The sequence below is a fragment of the Micrasema longulum genome, unplaced genomic scaffold (genome assembly GCF_059751315.1).
Source record: "Micrasema longulum isolate JH-2025_06_02 unplaced genomic scaffold, ASM5975131v1 h1tg000287l, whole genome shotgun sequence".
In the NCBI taxonomy this organism is placed as follows: domain Eukaryota; kingdom Metazoa; phylum Arthropoda; class Insecta; order Trichoptera; family Brachycentridae; genus Micrasema; species Micrasema longulum.
Window position 1 is genome coordinate 187,933 of NW_028277491.1, and position 24,490 is coordinate 212,422.

At 30.4% G+C, this 24,490-nt stretch overlaps 1 protein-coding gene across 4 annotated transcripts in view; it reads left to right on the forward strand.

Annotated features, from left to right (window-relative positions):
• The window catches only part of Hil (peptidase hillarin), a 168,768-nt gene that overhangs the window by 4,817 nt on the left and 139,461 nt on the right, over window positions 1–24,490 (forward strand). For 2 of the 4 annotated variants that reach the window (XM_088224489.1, XM_088224491.1), the window contains exons 2-3: window positions 13,020–13,461; window positions 21,473–21,668. In XM_088224489.1, coding sequence (XP_088080615.1) covers window positions 13,309–13,461; window positions 21,473–21,668 — 349 coding nt within the window. In that variant the 5' untranslated portion in view covers window positions 13,020–13,308. The remainder of the gene's footprint in view (window positions 1–13,019; window positions 13,462–21,472; window positions 21,669–24,490) is intronic. The other 2 variants (XM_088224488.1, XM_088224490.1) reach the window with 1 other exon arrangement.

The following is a 24,490-nucleotide window of genomic DNA, read 5'->3' on the forward strand; positions in this document are numbered from 1 at the left end:
AATTTTTAACATAAAAAGACCAATTAAGTTTTCATAAATTATACAAAAGATATAAACATTAAATGTGACAAAAAATTAAAAAATGATTAAGAATTTCAAGTGAGAAAAGAACGATTGTTGACATTTGCGTTTTCCATGGAGGTAATAAATTAAAATAAATAAAAATACCGAATGTACACTCCGAGCCATTTACGCATACACATGAACGCACATGTAAAACACACAAACATTATACATTACATGCGGCACATATACATAGCATAAACCACTCAAGATGCACATTCAGCAACTATCCCAAATAATCGACCCCATGAAGAAATTTTCTGTACAAATGCAACGTGCAGTTAAAAATGTCTACATCAATACTGAGTCCATTATAATTTATACAGGTACGTCTAATGAATGAATTCGAGGTATAATTGTTTTTACAAGTTGGTACATGAAAAAGGGAATTTAATCTAATATAGCGAAGAGGAAAACGGAAACCAATATTTTGTAAAAGATACGGCGAATCAACTATATTATTGAGAATTTTGAAAAGAAAAATTAAATCACATGTAAGGCGCCTTTTTTGTAGTGATTCTATATTAAAATTGATCAAAAATGCGACGTAATCATTTTCAATGTTGCCAAAACGATATTCCAGGCTCCTTATATATTATATTGACTTTATTTAGTAAATGAAATTTTGAGGTCTTTAAGTGATAAAAATGATCGGTTTCATTATCCGTACTTTGGCAATTTAATTTTATGAATGTACCTTAATACTCAATACATTATACTTTAAGTTATTCTCAGTGGTAATAAAAAAACTTCATTTCGTATTATTTTCATGTAGAAAATATAAACCAACACGTGTTTTTGGTTCTCTTTACATGGCAGTTTGACAATGCCCTAAGAAGGTTAAACGGCTGCCACAAAAGGTTTTGAATATAAGCGAAACAATATCAAAGTTTTATCCTTAACTAATTTATTAAAAATAATAGGAAATTAGTGTTTATTACTGTCGATAAACGTGTAGATAATTTTTTGAACGCACAGCTGGCTTTTTACTATTATGGATGTTGGCGTATCTACCTCAAATTAATTAAAAACAAAAACATTTTTATTCAAGTTTTTATTTGGATACCTACGCATAATCAATGGTAGTTATTAAATTTATTATGACAATATTAAACACATAAATATATTGTATCATAAATAATAATATGTAGGTTTTGATAGTCAAGGCCGCTACAAATGCGGTAGATTTTATATAGAACCAAACAACTTTAAAAAGTGTGTTTTTAATTTGTAGTTTAAAAAATATATTTGCAGTCTGCAGTTTAAAAAAAAATTGTATCGAAAAACACGAATAAAAACGGAAAGTAAAATGAGACAAATAAAATATGTATGTATTGGTTGAAAAATATATTTATTTATGTGTTATACTAATTTAGTAGTATCAGTACTAAAGGAAGTTATTTTAAAGCTTCTACGCGACAGACATATATTTACTCGATTCCCCGTTTCAGGATTTTAATTTGAGTCAAAAGCACTCATCTAGGGCCGCGATTACAAACGCTTTCTTCATCGATAGATATCGAGACGATATAAAGTATAAGTAAAGTCGGTATTTATGTACGAAAATTTGTATATAAAAAAAAGATATCGTCAGTAACCCGTTATTGAACATGTTTAAAAAAAATGTGAGCATATTATATTTTTCATGCAGAAAACGGAATTTCACCATGTAGATAAATGTTAATTTCCCATTGTAATACGGGTCCAGGACTCTGGTTTTACTCCGAATACAGAAATGTATTTTTAACCAGTCCGGACACGACCAAAATTCAACAATAGACTATTTAATTTATAGAAAATGACTATGATTCATATTATACTTTTTTATTGAAATAAAACGCCCGTTTGGATGCTAACTAAATGCATTCCCAACTTAGTCTGTTACGTGATAAGTATAATAATAAATAAATTGATCGACTTGTGTAGGTTGGATTCGCTACACATGTACTCGTATAGCTGCCCACAGTCCTAATATAAACTAGTTTAGAAAACCAATTACATTTATTCGCAAACTTGTGTGATAAAGTGCAACAAGTTAATATGTCGAATCGTAAGATTGATCGCCTTGATCTCATACATGTTGACGCATCAATCAAACGGGTGTCATCAAAATTAATATACTTCTTCTGTGCCCCGTTTTGAACAAATTGGCGTAACAAACGATTATTCAAAACCAACATTTTGAATATATCCAAGTATCACGACTTTATAAAGTTCAAATTTCAACGGAAATATAGAACCTCATCAGGGAGGAAGTTTTATGGTAGTCTACGTAATTAAAAGGCGTATGACCCGTCAGTGGCCGCTTTGTGAACGCTTTACACAATGTGTAAAATTCACTATTCCGCCCATGTTTAAACTTACAGTTTCTACAAATTTTTCATTTTGTAATAATATAAAAACAAATTGCACGTTGGAGTTAATTTAGTATGAAGGACAGTACAGTTTTAATTCATTAATTTTTACAGAATACTATCCACAGTGTAATCATAAAGTCCATACAAAAAGCAAACGAACGAAGAAGTGGTAGAAACCAATGTTTTTCTGAGGTGTAAGCATATTATAGATAAAGTTCTTAATGCAATGGTTAAATCTAAAAATGAGCGCTTTTCCGAATCCATATATGTAGTTTAACTAATAACAAAATATTTAATTTCATAATATTTACATTTTACCTCAACTGCAGCTGGAATATTATATATTCCTTACAGTACGATATTTGTTTTCTTTCTGTCTACGGGTTCAATGAATGTTTTAGCAGTTTAAAAATCGTGAAACTTTTTGCCATAGCACATGAGTAAGTAACATTTTAAACTCATCTTTAAAACATCTTACTCATCAGGTCGGTGACGCAAACAATAATAATAATAATAATAACATATGCGTCATAGCACCTTAACACTAAATTCTTTACAAGTGCAAAACATGACAACTGACATCATTACGCACTGACATACTTTCTTAGTGTCCATTCAACAAATTCCAAGAGGTTTCTATTATAATCCTAGTAAGAAAAAGTACATTTAAAACGGATGTTTAATTAAACGTATGTTTTTTCATTCCATAGTTATATTTGTTTTTTTAAATATTTATTTTTAAAAAATTTTACAAAAAAGTATAAAATTACAAAAGGGTTGGTACATACATACATAATTAATAATAACGTTTCTACCTCTCTAATACAGTGAAAACTCGTGTTCAGAGAGGAAATTCGTTTAACATTAATTTTTATTTTTATATTTATATATCATATCATGTTTGTATAAAAATATATAAATGTATAAATATACAGGTAAACGTCGCTTTACGCCGGGGTTCCGTTCCGAGAGGCACCGGTGTGAAATGATCACAAATATAATGGAAGATATTTATAAGGTTAGGTTCCGTGTCGAAATTCTAAGGACAATCTAACATGTTTATTTGATAGATATCGTATATAAATTAAATGTATTTAATAAATACAGTTTCAATTCTTTTACAAAATAAACCATAACTTCTTGATATAAATGATGATTTTTTTATAGTAAATACTAACTCACCAGTTCGTTGGTACTAAATTAAATTCTCACCCTTTTTTGAAAAAAGCATGCAATTTCATTTGCTTTGATTGGTGCTTTCTTTCTTGCAGAATCATAGCATAAACTGCAAATAATTGAATGCTCAATTAATTTTAATAATAATAAAATTGTAAATATAATCATACTTTTTTTATTTTTCTCAAAAACAAAACGAAAATTAACTCGGAAACAATTTCACACATACAATAGGCTGCTCGTTTACACGGTAATAGAATAAAACAACGTGTAAAAGTGTGTCTGTTATTAGAATCGCGGCGCCTACTGTCATATGGTGTCGGCCGAACCGGGGAATCTCACGCCGGCACCAACCGGCGTAATTGTAAATCGGCGTAAATCGAACCGGCGCAAAACAACGTTTACCTGTATATGTATTCTATTTTATTTACCTTTTATTTTTACTAAATATAACATATTCCTTCAAATTAGTTATTAGATTCTAAAACATACACCATTTTCCACTGTATGTAGTTTAGGATAGGGTGGGTCTCATGTGTCTTTTAAATTTAGATTTAAATGTTTTAATATGTGCTATTGATTTTAAGATTTCCGGAAGATTATCAAAGTGTTTTACCCAACATATGAATAATGATTAAAAGCCGCAGTTGTGTTGCATCTGTAATTAAGGTAAATTATTTGGAAATCTAGGGTTTCGAGAATTTTGTAACATTTTTGTGACAATACATAATATCAGTTAATACCAACCAAAACAGTAAGAAAACAACAAAAAAAACAAAACACAGTATTATACACTATCTTTATTTATTTATTTATATATTATTTTTTTATTATATTTTTTCTTTGCATTTTAAAATAGGTATACATAGAAATACAAAAAAAAACTATTACATTAACACAAGAAAAAATCCCACAAAGGCATGGCCTGTCTGTGGGTATATATTTTATTTTGAATTGAAATAAATTCTAAAAAATAAAAAGTAAATTAACATTAGATAAAAACAATCCTTTTCTATGGTATGTATTTTTTAAACTAAATATTCTTAAAAGCTTTATACAACTAAAATATAATTACTTTAAACCGGCAGATTACGACTCATGAAATTTAAACTAAACTTACGTCCATTGGTACTCATAAATATATATATATATAAGTAAAATTAGTTCTAATTATTTGAAGATAATATAATAAATATAAAAAGTGCTCCGACCAAAATCTTAAATTTTTGTGGTATTTTTCTTAAACTAGGATTTTAGTTCAAACACAAGGAATAAAGTTTTTTTTAAATTTTTTTTATTAATAATAATTTATTTGTATGTATTTAATTTCTATAGTATAATTTTAGCAACATTTTTATATTCATATCGCGCATTCAACGGAACGTTTTCAAATAACGGCGTTTTAAAATGGAAAAAATAATTTACTTACTTTTTATTAGACTAATCAAAATGCAGGTAAGTCGGTACTCGTACAAAAATTATTAAAGTCATTTGCTTGTTGGGTGTATTAAGGTATCTTAAAAATGTAAAGTGTGTATTAATTATGTAACTTTTATACTATCTGATTGCCTTTATACGCTCCTTATAAAATAATTAGTTAGGTTTGGCTAAATAGATTTACGAAATATGTCAAAATTGTATGTAAGAACTTTCGCACACTTTTTAATTAAAGTACATTGCAACCTCTTTTTACACAAGGAATCTGTTACACACAGTACCGTGTAAAAAAAACCCGTAGGAAAAAGTATACTAAAAAATGAACAATATTGGATAGGTTTCCTTGTATAAAGATCAATCATCAATAATTTTTTTTCTGAAATACAACGTGACATGAAAATACTTTTAAAAATTGTGACAATGAGAACCTATTCACTTTCATAATATATTATACGCCTAAAAGTAAACGAGAGATGTAGAGCATTTATAGAATACTATAATCATTTATATTACCATTACGCATTGTTAAACTAATATTATTATTTTTTTAATGTTTTTGGACCGTGTTTTCATGAAACCGCGTAAAACAAGATTCCAGTGTATCCTAAAAACACAAATACTTAAAACTACTAACTTGAAATATGTCCAAAGACTGATTGGAAATTAACCCCTGTAGAATCAATATTAAAATACCAATATCTCAACAGAGAATGAAGTTTTTATTTACATCTAAACGGAAATTAAGGAATTATTGGGGAATTCAGGTGTATATATGAAATAAGTACCTTAAGATACCGAAGTATTCAATTATGTACTATATTATTCAGGAAAAAAATTAGAAATTTATCAATGAAAATTACTCTTTTCTTAACCTGGTTTTGGTCCCTCGGCTAATGTCGCGGGCTCATGGATCAGAGATCCGAGGTTCAATCCCCACTATACTTCATTTCCATTTTCTAACGGTGAGTTATCTAGAATTCATTAAAATTGGCACCAAAAATTTAAATATTTGGGTAAACCATCAGATTTTTAATTTTTTTTATTGTTTAAATTCTTTACAAGTTATTTACAATTTGCTTTTTAATTCAAACATTTTTCTTATAACCATATTTTTTTTCTTTTTCACTAAGCAAAGTTTCACTTTTTGCATTGCATCATGCTTTTTTTTGTTTCTACATGTATACAAAAAAGTGTTGTTTATTTTTAAAATTAATACTAACTATGTTTGTACTTGCCTTAATAATTTTTGAAAATGCCCATTGGGCGGGCGGCGTATTGTAAAATTAAATAATTAAATAAAAATAAAATAAATAAATGACCGTCCGCCTTTCCGCACCAAGTGATGCATAGGGCACCTCATTGTTAAACCAAATGCAGCGTAATTCGATCATCTGTCACACGAAGGTAAGGTGATCGGTCTAACGCTTCGGGTGCTAGTCCAGGAAAAAAGAAATACCGCAGTAAAAAAAAACCTATAAAATCAGTATTTCACGTCCAATCTGCCATGAATCGAACCTAGGACCTTAAGAATGGTAGGCAAACGAGTCAACCAATACACAACGAGGCTGACTTATCTCACTCGATTTCCTTACTCAGGATTTTTACCTGAGAGTAACGATCGAGTCAAAAACACTCGTTCAGGATTCTGGTTCTATTTCACCCACAGAACCGTATTCTTCATTCACATTGATACAGAAAAATAATAAAATAACTAGGTAAATCATGACGATATTTTTTTTTCCAACAAAATATACTTTGTCATAATTACAAATGAGTATCATTTTATTTAACCCGCTGAAAAATAAATTGATTGTCTTTGTAATTACTGTAACAATTTGAATTATTAAATATTTTACAGTTGACCGAATCAGATGGACTTTGAGGTCAAGTCAATTAATTACCACGACTTGATCGCTTCTCGGATAACTTAATAATAATTAACGTTCCTACATACATACATATGACCAAAGGCTAAATACGAAAAAAATCAATGTAAAAACCGACATGTAAAACCCTTTTTAAATAATGATTTTTCGCCTGCAACCGCGAAATTACGTTTTTGATTCATCGCGTGAACGTAATCATTAATATAATCCTCTTTTTTCTTGTCGCTGGATTTATTCTGCCGCGTTTTAACAATCTACACTATTTGCAATCAAAACAAAACGATTAGTTGCCTTTGAAATAAAAGTTCTTGTAAGAGCTTTGTGATTAAGATTTATTATTTAATACGTGCCGCAGAAAAATCTTCGTATATTCTTCCAGCGTACGAAATGAATATTCAGTTTGCTAGTAAAAACCACTATTTTACTATTCTGGATAATTTCTTAAAAAATAATTCACAAAACAATTCAGTTCAATTATAAAATTCCGAAAAATATTATTTGATAAAATTTCAAATAAGTAAGGTCGTCGCCAGATAAAAATGCCTACGCTAAAACATCTTTTACACTTCGCTCACTATGTGAGCGTAGCCATTTTTATATAGCGATGACTTTTCCCAACTAAAAAAATATGTTACACGTTACACCCTGTAGTTTGATAAAAATATAATACAATGATAATTGAGTAGTATGTAACTCCTTTTTTACATATGTTTTAATTGATCTTTTGAAAATAAGCCTTTCGAATTTTAGTTCTACCTAAAAATTAGTTAGAATATTAAAATATTAAAAAACAAGACAGAATATTATTCAGATGTGAATATAAAATGTATTTTAACATCAGAGCTTTTTTGAAAAAATCGGAAGTTAATCGTTATTTATAGGTAGGCAGAAAATGTGTATTTTAATCCATAAATTTGGATTACCCGTATTTTAATTATGTCATTGTATCTGTAAAAACAACTTTTACTTTTTATTTTTTTAAATAATAAACATACAATTCTAAGGTACCTGGGCACTGTTTACAAATTGTAGTAATAATACACCACCGGATAATAGAGTCACCCATACGGACAAAAATCATTCCATTATTATAAAATGATGGAATGATTTTTGTCGAAATTTCGAGAAAATTGTAGTTATTAAGATATTGCGAGTGTATGGATTAACTAAATAAAGCATAAAAAAATAACTGCGACTCCAAACGGCCGAAAATTCACGGAATAACTATACCATAGCGTACCAATCTAGGGGTAAAAAGGCTCCTACAATTAAACTTATTGCAACAGAGAGTGAAAACATTTATGATAAGGGAATATGGAAGCCTAGGCATTTACAGGGCGTATGACCTGTCATTGGCTGGTTTAAGTGGCCACTTTACGCACTGTGTAACATTCACCATTCTTATTTATTGTGTATGCAGACAATTGGTAGAATTCCATATTCAATTTGGGAATGTATCCAAAATAAAACAAGTTTATTGGATTATAATTCTACTTTATTTTTTATAAAATAAACAAAGGGTATATTGTGACGCGTTTCGTCTTTTTAGGACATTTTCAAAAAACCCTTTTTTTGAACTCGAGTTTTTTCCTAACAAGACGAAATGCGTCACAATATACCCTTTGTATATATTATAAAAAATAAAGTATAATTTTAATCCAATAAACTTGAACATCCACATTTTCTCAACTCTTCCATCTGTTGACTTTTGTGAAGTAAAGGAGCTGAAACCTTTATTATGAATAACTCCCTAGGGAGGAAATCCAGCCAGTCTGCAAGCATTTGAACATACTCAAACATTGTTGCTCCTACAATTACTTATTTTTATTTATCTATTTATTTATTTATTTATACTTTTACATTGTTTGTATTTTTTTTATACAGAATAATGTTCCCTCACTGAGGTGTCCCGTGCCGAGGGAAACATTTTACAAAAATGTGAAACATGCCTAAGAAAATAATATTTAACAAAGTTATGAAATATATTTAACAAAGTTAAAAAAATTAACAAAATATGAACAATAAAAAAAACGTAATTAAACCAATTAACCTAATTATAATTTATATAATAAACAAAATAAAAAACAAAAATATTCGTAAAAACATAACCAATTTATATAGACTAATTATTAATTCATGAACAGTTAAATTCATATTCCTTGTATTTTTTATCGAACCCCGTTTAACGGCCGTGCTCATTGTAAGTTTAATACATTAGAAAAATGATAAATGCTCGTAGCTGTGTCAATAATATAACGGCTTTAGTTCTTTAGTATTTTCAGGTAGGTACTAACCGTAGTCCCGATCACCCATCAAAATGTAACGCCATTCATGTTGTATACGCATATTTAGAAATAAGTAATAACAAATTCTGCCTATGTTTTTTTTTATTATTTACAAATGGCATCCGAGCTATGTACGAGGTATTTAAATATAATACACACAGGTTGGTGATTGTGAGTCATTTAAACATTCTTTAGATCTTATCTGATTATACAGTGTAGTTGAAAATATACAGGTGGTCGCGATTTCTAGTGACATAAATACCAACGCTATTTTTAAAACTGTTTCAAAATCGTTTTTTCAATTGATTTATATAGTTTTTTTTCTAGTAATATGTGCCTAATGAATATTTTGATGGAACTCTCACTATGGTACGGTGATTTATTCGCATTACACAGCCTATAATATCTAAAATAAATAATTGGGTTTTTGATGAAAATAAAGATTTTAATTAATCGGATATTCTAATCAATGATATTTAGCAATATTTTGAGTTTGTCCAAATTTTTTAAGACAAGGACTGGATTCAACTCCCTGGGAAGCTGTTTATATTAACATATTACAACAGAGATGAAGAACATTTAACAGAAGGTAATATGGAAGTCTAGGCATCTACAGGGCTTATGGCCTGTCAATGGCTGGTTTAAGTGGCCACTTTACACACTGTGTAACATTCACCATTCTGCCTATATTTGAACATCTATATTCCTTCAATTCTTTCATCTGTTGATGTTTGTGAAGTTAAAGAGATGAAACCTTTATTTATGCGGGTGAGATTCATCTAATTGAATTATTTCACCAACATACTAGGCAACGCCTGAAAATATTATTTTTTCAATTTCTATACCTATGAACTCAAAATATTGTTGATAAATTACCCGGTCCATAAAGAAGTATAGAAATTGAAAAAATAATATTTTCAGGCGTTGCCTAGTATGTAGGTGAAATAATTCAATTAGATGAATCTCACCCGCATAAAAAAAGGTTTCAGCTCTTTAACTTCACAAACATCAACAGACGAAAGAATTTAAGGAATATCGATGTTCAAATATAGGCAGAATGGTGAATGTTAAACAGTGTGTAAAGTGGCCACTTAAACCAGCCATTAACAGGTCATAATCCTTGTAGATGCCTAGACTTCTATATTACCTTCTCTTAAATGTTCTTCATCTCTGTTGTAATATGTCAATGATATTAGATTTAAACTTTCACAGTGTTGGACCTCTTTAAATATCAACAATCCAAAGACGAACACGTTTCATAATATATCATGTTTTTTTTGCCATTGTGAATGTCAATTTAATTTTTACATTTGTTAAATTTATTCGACGAAAAAACACACAAATCTAACATTTAAAACATATAATTTTATTTTATTAGTTTACACATCACAAATGTATTTTATAAACAAAACATATAATACATTAACGTATATAGTATATATGATCATAGTATACATATTACGACAGAAAAGTTATACACACAAGTTATACATATACATATTTATATTATAATACCATAAGCGATAAATTAAACTTTGCATACTTAGGCAAATAAAAATGAAGATGACGTTGTTAGTTAGAAATGGCAAATATCATAAATTTTTAATAGTTAAAATAAATTACTAAAATGAGAAATGAACATTGACATTAAATATACCGATACAAATAATTAAGTATAAAACACATTCTTAAATAAATAAATCTTGTCGGATATCGTGTTTGGCGACCAAACACGATAACCACAAAAAAATGGGGTTCAGAAGCAATGTTTAAACAAAACATTTTTAAACATCGATTTAAAAAAAGGGTCTCCAACAGCCCTCTTCAGAAACCTTATTTACAACTTAATTTGTTGCAACGGAGAGGGAAAACATTTTTAAGAAGGGAATGTGGAAGTCTAGTCATTTACTGGGCTTATGACCTGACATTAACTGGTTTAAGTGTTCCAATATATTTAGATATAAATAACTCGTATAGGGAGGAAATCCAATCTGTCTACAAAAAATTAAACATACTCACTGTTCCACTTAAACCAGCATATAACAGGTCATAAGCCCTGTTCATGCCTAGACTTCCATTCCTCTATAAATAATAACTCTCTAGGGAGGAAATCCAGCCTGTCCACAAACATTTGGACAAACTAAACACTGTTAACCTTATATTAGAGTTGAATCCAGTCCTTGTCTACAAAAACTAGGACTAACTCAAAATATTGTTGATGAATCATCTGGTCCATGAAAAAGTATAGAAATTGAAAAATGTTCAGGCGTTGCCTAGTATTTAGGTGAAATAATTCAATTAGGTGAATCTCACCCGCATAAATAAAGGTTTCAGCTCTTTAACTTCACAAACATCAACAGTTTGCCCACCACATACCGCACACCGCATCTGAGGACATTAGTCTCCTTGGCGGTGCCCGCATACACGGAAAATTTGCTCATTGTCAAACGAGAAAAGCTGCCCGAAAGAGCTCTCTGAAATTTGGTAGCCTTAGCATCTTTGTGCTGAAAGAAGGTAATCCAGAAGTACATAATATGTACTTAATTGGATTGAGAAAAGAGGGAAGTGAATTCTCAACTGACTGGGATTAAATTGATTGGACATGATTAATTCACCGAAATGATTACAAAACTTTTTAAAAGTTAAAAAGTTAACTTTTCACAAACATCAGCAGATGAAAGAATTGAAGGAATAAAGATGTTCAAATATGGGCAGAGTGGTGAATGTTATACAGTGTGCAAAGTGGCCACTTAAACCAGCCATTGACATATCATATGCCCTGTATATGCCAAGACATATATTACCGTCTTTAAAATGCTCTTCATCTCTGTTGTAATATGTTATTATTAACAGCTCCTCAGGGAGTTGAATCCAGTCCTAGTCTGCAAAAATTCGGACAAACTAAAAATATTGTTGATTATTAACCTTATTTGCCTTATTATTTATGTATACTTAGCACGCGTCTAGATGATTTGTTGAAAAAAAATATGCTGAAAGAAACATGACAACTTCTGCTGATTCACGAATGTTATGCCAATATTTATTTTTATATAGATAATGCTTTTTTGCGTACATATGTATATTATTACAATATATGTATTATTTCAATTTTTGGGTCATGTGTAATCAGTCGCACATAAATAACTTTGCAAGAAGTCGGGTATCAAATCACAGTAGTTCGAATCTCAGACCTCTAAACCGCGAATGTACCACGGTAAGACAATACTTAGTTACTAATTAAATTCCCTTTCTAGGCCATAGTAAATATATAGACAACAGGAGCGTGCGGTGATGTTTTCGATTAGGGAAGCAGTCATTTGGTACTAAGTACATATATAGGTGAAATTTGTGTTTACTAGTAACACAGAAATTCAAATTAAGTGCTTTGAAATAATCTATAAAGCAAATTTATGACATAATTTCAGCATAAAAGAGTCATTTATCATAGTTTAATATTATAATGCCATCGTGTCAACCGATTTTAATGCTAAATTTCTTATAAAACCGTCACAAAATGAACCTGGATGTGTTTGTTAGGATTGTTTCCAAAGATATTAATGAGTTATATTTGCGCATGCGCGGACTTGTAAAATTCTGTACGGACGGCCCGCCCTAAAAGAACTAAAGCACTTACGTAGTTCCATAATCTAGAATTAGATAAAGCGCGGTGTATTTTATACCGGTTCGCGCATAACTGCGCGGTCGAAAGGTTGTGTGTGGGGTGTCGCAGTTTTTTGGAAGTTATTGATGAATGAACATCGAACCTTTCTTAGATGGCTTAAAACAACAAACCAATAATATTTTTTTTCTTTTAGTTATTTAAAGGATTAGTGGTCTTAAAGCTGATTTTATTAAATAAAAATAAAGTATATACTGATTGTTTGGAGGTCATATTTTTAGGGAAGCATTAGTTCCATCCAATATATGGACGGACCACGCACGGTAGACAATATCCCGCGGTGAAACAGTAATCAAGTAAAAGCATCGACAGTCGGCGACAATTTAGTGCAAGTGGTGATACTAAAACATGTTCAGTGTTCGCTGGGAGAAGGAGTGACAGTGTAGCGACTCGGTGACTTCAGCCCTGCCCGGCCAAGCCATATCATGATGTACCGCCCCAACTTCTACGAGAGCACGTGTCTGCGCTGTGCGGAGGTCGTGTACCAAGTGGACAGGGTTGGACCGCTGAAGGACTTCTCCTTCTTCCACAGTGGGTGCTTCAAGTGCGCTGTGTGCGGGACCAAACTGACACTCAAGGTAATTGATACCATGCTTTTTATATGTTTATTTTTAATCAAGTCGGGTTGTGGTCCCGTGGCAAGTGTCTCAGACTCACAGACCAAAGGTCCGGGGTTCGAATCCCACTCTACCCCAACTTGATTCCATTTTCTAATAGTGAGTTATTTACAACTCGTTGAGAATGGCCTTCAAAATTAAATATTTGGGTAAATCATAAGAACGCAAATATTTCTTTTTTTTAAAAAAATTTTTTTTTTTTTTTTCAATAAAAACCTTTATTAGCATAAAAAAAACATACATTAAAAAAATGGAACTTAAGGTTGAACTTGCCAAAAAAGAGTCTGGCTCTTGTGTTTGGCAAGTTAACAAAATATTATAAAAATGAAACAAAAAATGTAAAACAAAATAATACAATAAATAAAATATTAAAAACAATTGTAAAAATTGGGAAAATTTAACACTAATAAAAAATAAATCAATAAATAAAAACACAAAATTTATAAATTGATATACATAGGCACATATTATAAATATATCTTTATTTTCAAAATACGGTTAATGTTAATTATGTAAGGAAACGTTTCTTTAATGTATCCTTAATTTTTCCATAATTTATTTCTTGACGTAGATTTTGTGGTAAATAATTGAAAACTTCCGTCCTATATTTTGTAAACAGAATAATTTTTGAAAAAAAAAAAATTACCGTTCATTACAGCTAAAAAACATTTTTTTTGCAATGTGCGTATCTGAAAAGAGGCCACCAGACCTTTAAAGCAAATGCGGGTAAATGGGTTTGGCTTTTAATGTTGGTTTTAGTGTAGTTAAAGAGCTGAAACCTTTATTTTTGTAAAGAGATTCATTCATCTGGTCGAATTATTTCACTTACAAGGCAACGCCTGAAAACAATTTTCCGAGGTCGAACATTTAAACTAATGTTAGTGAGGGTTTTGAGGCGAACCCGTCTTTTAGCCTTGGTTTTCACCAACGTTACCACAGTATACGTAGGTATACATATGAGTATTAATGTTGCGGAAAATATTTATTGACATGGACAGTTGAAGGGATGCGACAACCGCGCGTTAAAAACATGCACTACAGTTCAGGAAAAATAAGAAGATACTTTTGCCAGATTACAATAGTGTTGTTGCAGTCTTTTCTCTTTCGATTTTCCAAATCGATTTTGTATAACATATATTGATTTTAAAAATTCCGTCGGCTGGGGTGAACAGAAATGGGTTTTCATATTTACGACTGAATAGCTTAATACTAACTAAAAAGTACAATCGTTTAAGTAAAAAAATAATATAAAAGTAGTTTACTTGTTTGTTTAATATGATCAAAAAGTACAAGAGATAAAGTTTAAATATGCCTCCCACTACAATTGAACGTAGTTGTGCAGAAAGAAGCCAGTCCACTATTTTGAGAAAATTAGTTATCCGATGCAGGAAGGTCAATTCTATGTTCTGCTAAAAACAGTCAAACCGCTTTCATAAAAAAACTGTAATAATCACCTTCTGAAAATAGTGTCGATCACTAAAACGGTATTTTTCAATTTGCAGAAAACACCCAAAATACCATACAAATTTAGGGTACTTGAAAAATTATTAAAATTGGTCAAATGCATAATAAGATTCTTGTTTGTGATATTAAAAAACTAATGTATTCACTGTTCATCATTTGTCAAAGTCAAAAACATTGCAGTTATTATGTAGATTTAATTATTCACTCTTTTCATAAAAGTACTATTATGTCAGTTTCACTTTTCTATGGCTGGCTGCTTTCTACATAACTACGTTCAATTATAGGTCAACAAAAATAGTAACAGAAATAGAAATATACAATTATAATAAAAGTAACATTGTTTTATTTAGATCAACTCGGTTGCATTATGATTGAAAAAAGGATCACATAATAATAATCGCGAGTGAAATAGTGATTTTAAGTATTGTGGTGGGGGTGGTGGATGGTGGTAGGGATGAGGGATGGTAGTGGGAATGGACAATGTGAGAAAAATAAAGCTTTGTTACTAATTTGTAAACATACTCGTACCTTGTTTTATGTGACCATAGCGCATAATAGTGTATTTTATTTTTCGGTTTTTAATGGGCGCATAAATAAGGTACAAAATTATCGTCGAATAAATTGAATTGATTGCATCGCGAACTCCTAAAAATAAATACAAACAATATAAATCGATATTCTATATAAGGCCGACTTTGTCGATCGATAGTGAAGTTTTCGGCGGCACGTCACTATTGCGGCGACTACAACAATTAAGTACGGAATTTGTTTCACACTTAACTGACAATATTTACAGAACTTCATGAGCATATAAACGTCAAAAGTCTCTTCTTAAATTTCCTGTGGAATAATTGCATTCAATTGTTACTCAGTGTTTGTTAAAGGGTCAGTGTAGAGTAAGAAGGCTTTCCACTGTCTTGAAAACAAAGTCTTAAATTGTCTTTGGTCAGAACTTATAATTACGGAATAATACAATGTAGTTAAGGAAAGTTAATATATATTCCTTAACGTTTGTCATTACGTAAAATAAAAGTGTATAATAATGGAGAGTGATATTATATTACGATTCGCTTCCTTTCTATTTTTTTTATAAACATTCCTAAAACCACAAAATACACAGTGTATTTAATAAGTGCTATTTAAAAACGAATTATAAATATAATTTTTAACTGTAGATACTTTAAAAACTATTATAAAAGTTCTTCTAAGTCGGATTTTCCGGAATCTATGTCTAATGATTTAAGTCGTGTGTGTCTGTAATGTCACACTAGTCGACATACGATACAAGACTTGATATATATATATCACTCTTATTTTTTGAAATGAGGAAGTTGTATTTTTTGCAATCTTCAAATGGAAATTTTACACCGGATTTGAAATGTTAAATTTGTATAACTATGTTAGATTTTAATACAAAAAATATCTATCGTTGCTACGTGAAGAATGGATGTGACGCCAATGCAGCAATAAATATGTACAAAAGAGCAAAAAGATAGAACTCATAACAAGGAAGAAAGAGACGCTGTTTTGTGGCCTGTGTTTGTGTAAAATACTGTGAAAGAGATTCAGTCGGTTATTGATAGTGGAACGGTGTATCTATGATTTTAAATTTATTTTTCGTTAAACAGGGGTAAATAATATGATTATCAGTCTCCCATGTTTTTTTTTCAAATGTCTGAAATTTTGAATATTCCCTTTTTTGCTTCTGGTAACACGATGTTACATCACCGCGCGCGAAGGAATTATTTAGCACATTTTTTTAAGAGTTAAAACTGAATTATTTTCAATTAAAAAGAAAAAGGTCAGTCTTACGGTACTATAAAAATCAACATTTCATTGCAAATCACTAATCTGTAAATCACGAGACATGCATTTCGCATTGCGATTTTCGTTAATTTTTTTCATATTTATTTATTTATTATATATACGGCCTAAGCCAATTACAACAGTTACATGACGAAACATAAATGCAAGAAACTGAACAAAAAGAACATAAAACTATTTAGCAAAGACAAACAAGGGTAAAACAATAATTGTATACAATATATTCATAAAAACGAAAGACCTAAGACTTCGAGCTAAACCATGCCAATCTAACTTCATCCCACACTGTTTAGTCGCGAAGAGATCTACGAAAAGCCGGAAGATCTATCCCAAAGAATTCCAAGTCATGTGATGAATTGACTACACATTCTTGACATTGGGGTATAAAAAACAAAGTTGCTTTTAGAAGATTTTATAAATCGCAGATTTTGACTTCTGGTGATACGATTGGGAACATGAAAAGAAATTGATTGCAACAGAGATGGGACATCACTTAAAGCATTAAGTATTTTGAAAATGCATATGCATATATATTAAAATGTTATATACTCTCATACAAAATACATTGAAGATAAACTGTTCGACATTAGCAGAAACTTGACACTGCGTTGATCTACATATTATACGCAACAGTCTAAAATTGATAGTTAATTAACAGAGCAAAGCAACGGTCTTTTTGAACTAGTTAAAACTTTATAATAATTTGTAGATAGTATTTCATTTACTTAAGTGCGCAATGCCTTCTTTAAATAATTTCCGCTAAGCATGCATTGTAATATTTCTGAATTGAACCGTTTCTCATAATTTATCAAAACAAAAAAAGTGTTCCATTACTTACTCTAATAACTTACTTCTGACTCCAATAGTCATATATATGCATATGTACAAATGAAGATGGGTATCGTTCGGTATGTATAGCAGACATCGTGAAGATTTCCATTTATATTAGTTTGTTTAATTGATTTCTCGGTGTATGGAGAGAATATTTGATGCGATTCCCGACCGCGTTGCATCGCCGATCGCGATGCAAATCGCGAACGCTGCCATACAAGGTCGATGGAAACGAAAGCACCGAGGCACCTAAATAAAAATGCCAAGTATTCTGTGTTTTGTGTCTTTCAAGTAGTTTACAGTGTTTGCACGGCATAACTTTCTAGTCTGATGAATCAACACGACTTTAGAATATCAGTCACGAAACGTAAGCGTACTTGCCCCAGTATTCTCGATTACGCGGATTGTTTGTGAATAGACTAAATCCATAGAGATATTTACATAAGATATTTACATTTCTTAGATGTATTAATTTTTGATACCCCTGATCTACTGAATTTGATTTCATTCTGTGTACCACCTAGGTTAAACAGAACATCTACAATATTTTATTGTCAAAATTCTCGAACGGTAGCTCAATATAACTTACCTATTTTTAGATTACAGAATACCGGGAATGAATATGCATCATATTTTGAAATATTTAGTTTATCTCTGCCTAACTTAAAAAATAAAGTGACCAACATATTTTTATCAAAAAGAGCAAATCAACTTCAGGAGATTGGGTTGGAATAGTTATAATTTGATTGATTAATGTATTTTGTTATTGTACAATTTATTTACAATATGAATGTATTTCAAGTAATTTATAATATGTATAGTACGAGTATATTAATATATCATACTCGATTTTTTAATATTTTTATTTTAAAGCATTTTTTATCCTACATATATGTAAATGGCAAAAATGCCGTATATAAATAAATAAATAAACCAAAACAATATTTACTATTTAGAAATGACTTGTTCTTTACCATTATTATTGTCAGTGCTATTCAAGCTACTAACGCCACGGCGACCATTAAAGATCTATTGCGACGGATCCCGGATAATAGCTCTCACCTTCAAGCCCAGGTCATTGAAGAGCCGAACTTTGTGAAAGACGAGAGCTCTTATTTTGCTAAATCTTTCCTTTTAAACCCAAATCCGTAAAGAATCGGGCTATCAGGTAGGGAGCGAGCTCCTTAAAATCCTCGGTTTTAACCAGTGGTCCCCCGAGGATGAGGCTTCTTTTATAATGTAAAGAATCACATTCACTAGAATGTGTGTAGGTGTTTCCTTATGTGCACTGCAGAACCTACGTCTAGAAGTTTCGAAAAGGTTCATTAGAAAAGTGTTTGTTTATCTGCAGTGCCTTGTAAGAGCTCTAGTGATAACCCTCACTTGATTTCGGCTAAGCTTTATTAGGTCGAAAGCAAAACCTTCGCGACTACCTTTTTTTGTTTTTTTACCATGCTAATTTGAAATTTAGTATGTTCTTTACCATAATAATTTTCTTAATTATTGGAAAACCTTCGTTTTCACTATTTTTTCCATGGCTTCTTTATTTTTTATCGATTTTCCAGCGTTTTTGCAAAATATTCAATACACCTACAATGAGAAAAGTTGGTGGTTTTTTCATGTTTTTTTTATAGGCTTTCAAACTAAGCCAATTTAAAAATAAATAAATTAGAAAGTCGCATGGTAGACAAACGCGCTGACCATAACATCACTAGGCCGGCTTTTTATATAACCAAATTATACAAATTTTCAAATCTTATAGATACAAATTTTCACTAGTAAATAATATTAATAATATACATATTCACCGTCATGGAAGTACGTATATGATTACTGGTTTCTACAAGTATTTTTCAAATATTTTTCTTCTACTTTTTTGTCTTCTTGTAGATCTGACGATCTGTTCTACTTAGACTACTCAGTCTCCTGTGATGAGGCCCATTTATCCTTCCATCGCTTAGGGGGTCTTCCAGATGGGCGCCGTCCAGAAGGCAATTCTTCGGCTGCTATGGACATCATTCTATTTTATTGAAAGAAATTAGTATATAATTATTAAAATTCCGTGTCTGGACGTATAAAGCACACCTACAGTTATGTGTGTGAAATACAATAAAAAAATCTTGAATGGGTGTTTTCGTCTTAATGTCTACATATTAAAAATATATTTAAATTAAACATGGAAAAAAATTCTTGAAAAAGAAATTCGATTAAGGAGATAAGTCTGCTTTATTATGTAGTAATTAGCACTTTCACCCACCATACTTGTCCCGGGTTGGATTCCTGGTAAGGTCGATATAAAACATTAATATTTCATTGTCCCTGGGCTGGCTGATCACCTTACCTTCGTGTAACAGGCGATCAAGACGCGCAGCACTTGTATTGTTATTTGATTCGGTATCTTCGGTATCTCGTATTAAATCTGTCGAAACAGTCCGTGATTTAGGTATCCTCTTAGATGAAAAATTAACTTTTAATCGTCACATCGATGATATTACTGAAAAATCTTTTAGAACACTAGGATTTATACTACGCACAGGCAAACCGTTTCAAAATACCGATACTCTTAAAAAAATATATTTTTCTTATGTTCGTAGTTTACTAGAATTTTCTTCACCTGTCTGGTCTCCTTATTATAAAATTCATTCCTGCAAAATTGAAAGAATTCAAAAAATGTTTATAAAAAATTTAAACCGTAGATTACATCTCAATTTTCCAGATTATCGCCAAGCGTGCGTTTTTCATAATATCCAAACTCTCGCTGATAGACGAACCACAGCTGATATAGTGTTACTCACCAACATAATATCTGATAAAATAGATTCCCCCGAATTGGTTAATCGCATTCATCTTAAGGTACCACAGAGACAAACGCGTTATACACAACTTTTCCACATACCTAAATGCAGAACAAATTCGTCAAAAAACGCTACGATTAACCGTATTATGGATACGTATAACAGGAAATTTAACGAAATAGATATATTTACCAAAAATATTAAATTTATCAAAACTGCCATAGGTAATAAATTGTCTTTGTCCGCATCCTCCTCTCCGTTGCTCTCTATCCCTGAACATATATAAGTTTTATAGTGAGAAGATCTTTTAATATAATTATGTATCCCCGTACTGCGGGCCAACTGTTTGTGACACCTGATTTTTATAATCCGAATCATTTCTATTAAACTTATATGTTATTCTTATTTATATATTATGTAGGTGCATATAATATGCATTTGTGTGTTCGTTTTGAATCAACGTTCGCGTATTGTCAAACCTTATTTTATTGTTGTCATTATTTCGTATTTACTGCATTTTGTGGTTACCTACTGTATTGTATAGGACTCGTCGCACATTATTCATTCGATGTGTATCAGTTAAATTTAAAAAATAAAATGCTTTTTTTTTCAGAATACGGTTTTGAAATTTAACATACTTAAAAAAAAAAAAAAAACAATTTATATTATTTCGTCATTTGAATTTTAACAAAAAGGCTTCTAACTTTTTACTAAGCTCTTTATTGTACCATTTTTAATACAATTTACAAGTTTTAAGCAAATATATTATTTTCATACTTACGCACCCATACAAACGCACCCTCTCCCTCTTTCATTCCCACACGCACATGTATCCTCTCCCTCATTCATTCACGCATACACACATTCACATACACATGAATACAAACGTCACACAAATACAATTACTAAACTTCTTTTCTTATATATTATGTGTCATTATATTTACAGTGGATTTTTTAAATTGGTATTGTTAAGATTTTTCTAATTATTTTGTTTATGTAATAGCTGTAAAAATCCCAAATAAAATGAAATAAATAAATAAATCTTTCATTTTCCAGACATATTACAACAACCAGCACCGGCAAGAAGACAAGGAGGTATATTGCTGCAGCCACGTGCCTCGCATAGGGCCTGGCCACCTGGACAACTCCTCCGTGGGGATCCGCAGTGCCCTGAACGTCCCTAAGGGAAACAACATCGTCAACGAGCAGATAAGAGGTCACTCCAGAGGAAGGGACTCCTATGAGACTGATGGTGAGTGATTTTGATTTTTTTCCTGTAGAAAAATGATAACATGAGAATTTGAGTTATTTTCGACCTCATTACCCATTCGATTTAGATATTTTTATCTAAGGCATTGTACAAAATTTTATAAAATAGATTTTCACAAGTTTTAAGTTAATTAGTCTCATTATTTAAAAATACATATTTGGAGTACATATTATGCATAATCTCATATAATATTCCAAAGGAGTTTTTGGAAAAAACTTATTTAGGGACATGCAGATAACAATATTAATTTATTTACATAAGTTTTTATACGTTCAACCTTAATATTATTTACAAAAGCAAAATAAAAATTATGATACGTGTTCTAATTCAAATTTAATTGCAAAAAACACAAAAAAATATGTACATTTTAAACTTATTTTTTTTAATTCTAAGCTATTATGTGAATGAAAGAGTATATAAAATTACATGTTAATACAAACTAAAAGCATAACATTATTATGAATTAGGTATGCATACAGAATGCAAGTGATTAAGCATTCAAAATTACATATACATAATACAAGCGAAAATGCATTAAATTATTAAGAATTTGGTACGCATATGGAATGCAAGCCAAAAAGTAAGTAATTAAACATAAAAAATTACATATACAAGTTAAAAAAGCGTTTTAATGTTTAAATAATAACACACATATACAATACAAGCTAAAAAAAGTATGAAAATATTACTAATTAGGTGCCTATACAAAAAAAAAAAAAATTAAGTGATTAAGCATTTAAAATTACATATACACAATACAAGCTAAAAAAGTATATGCATGTTTAAATAATTACAAATATACACAAAGCAAGCTTAAAAAAGTATTAAAAATTACATATACCTACATAATACAAGCTAAAAAACTATGAAACATTACAATATTAAACGCTATTGTTATAAGAAATATAGTTTACGTGTGAGTATAGCAGTAGTGTTTAGATTTGATGTTCCTCTGTGGGTAGGTTCCAGTGCATTACATGTATATTTTGGTTTAAATGTAGAGCTACCCACGGAGGCAGTAAAATAGGCTATATTCCTCTCTCTTGCTCCTGGCTTGCTTGTCTAGCTCCCAAAACGTTCCTTCTCATATCAGCGTAGCTGTGGACTGAATTGAAAAGCACCGCTCTCTGCAGATATTTATTTTTGGAAGATTAAAATTTGAATCAGGAGAATTCTGGTACTGCAAGGACTCTAGGCTGGAGCAATAGAAAGTAAGAAAGCTTTTTTCGTTGCTTTATATAACCACTGCACGTAGCTCCACATAAATCTAAATAAAGTATACCTACTTATATGTTTTAAATGCTGTGATTATTCTTAAAATATCGTAATTGAAAAACTACTTTTATTTCAGAATCTGTATTTTTATTTTTTATTTTTAAATGTGAGTGCGGTTTATCTATGTAGGTACTTAGATACTGTACCTATAGGTTATTATGTTTTTTTATTGCGTTTTTCTGATTTCCTCGTAATTTTTTGTCGTAATTATTTCTAAATAATTACGGGTTAAAGCGGTTCCATTATCGAGTTCCCGATACTCCCATGAAGTCATGCATTGGATGACTTAATTTATAATGATTTTCCGTGTAAGGAGTTTTACTCGTCTCCCAATTAAACTCTCTAACTAACCGAATCAAAACGGATTACACCGTAACTTATGGGAAAACGCCGCATCAGTAGAAATGTGTCGGTATATTAAAAAATAAAAGAAAATAGACACGCATCGAAGTTAATTATATAATAAATGAATGCATTTTACAAAGAAAGTAGATGCTTATTATCAAAATATGTCATTTAAAATGAATATATTTTTTACTAGAGAAAATGGCGTTCAAGATACATTTTTGTAATAGTTTTCTGTGTAAAAATAAAATAGATGTTACAACGGATGTTTTTTTTGTCGTGATAGAACTTTCGATTGGTAATACTGTCTCTTATCAAACTTATGACGACCGTTTTTTTTTACATTTGTGCTCTATAACAATACTCAAATTAACAATGAAACTTTTTGCACTCGAACAACGCTTGCAAATTGAGAACCGTTTTAACAAAGCGAAATATCTACAAAATGTGAATTTTCCAGAAGTAGGTTTTTTCATGTTAAAAATAAAACTATTACGATTTAAATTAAATAAAAATTACGCTTTATAGATATATAAAATTCTTACACATGTATTAAGAATCAAAAGTGTAAAATCAGTAAAATTATTTAAAAATTGTTCTAAATTCACGAATTTTCACAGAAAATAAATATCTACATATTTTTGTGACAGGAATGTATGGAAAATTGATTTATGTTGGGAATTAAATAAGTTTACTTTTGCATGAAATTATTGTTAACTGATTTTTTGTAAAATTATATGTCTACTGACATATCTAAGTACTTATGTAAAAATACACATTTAGGTATTTACCTCCTATATATTTTTTTACATACATAATAACACGAAGTGATAACAAAATATATATCAAATAATATTATTTTATTATTATTATTATACTTCTTTTTTCTTGGCCAAAATCATGTTTTGTTGGTGATTTTTTTTTCGTTTTTAAAAAACTTAACACCCCAAAAAAATATGCAGATATTTTGCTTTGCGAAAACTCAATGTAGTGTAGTTATTTCGTTATGTAAAAATTCACGAAATTTGAACCGCTACAACTTCACATATATATCGTTTTGTCGAAGTTTTAATTTACCAATCGATAAAGCTCACACGGAAGAACCCATTTCAATAAAAAAACGAATTTGGTTTTTTTGTAGAAATTTCACTTTGTGAAAACGGTCCTCAATTGTGGAAATTTAA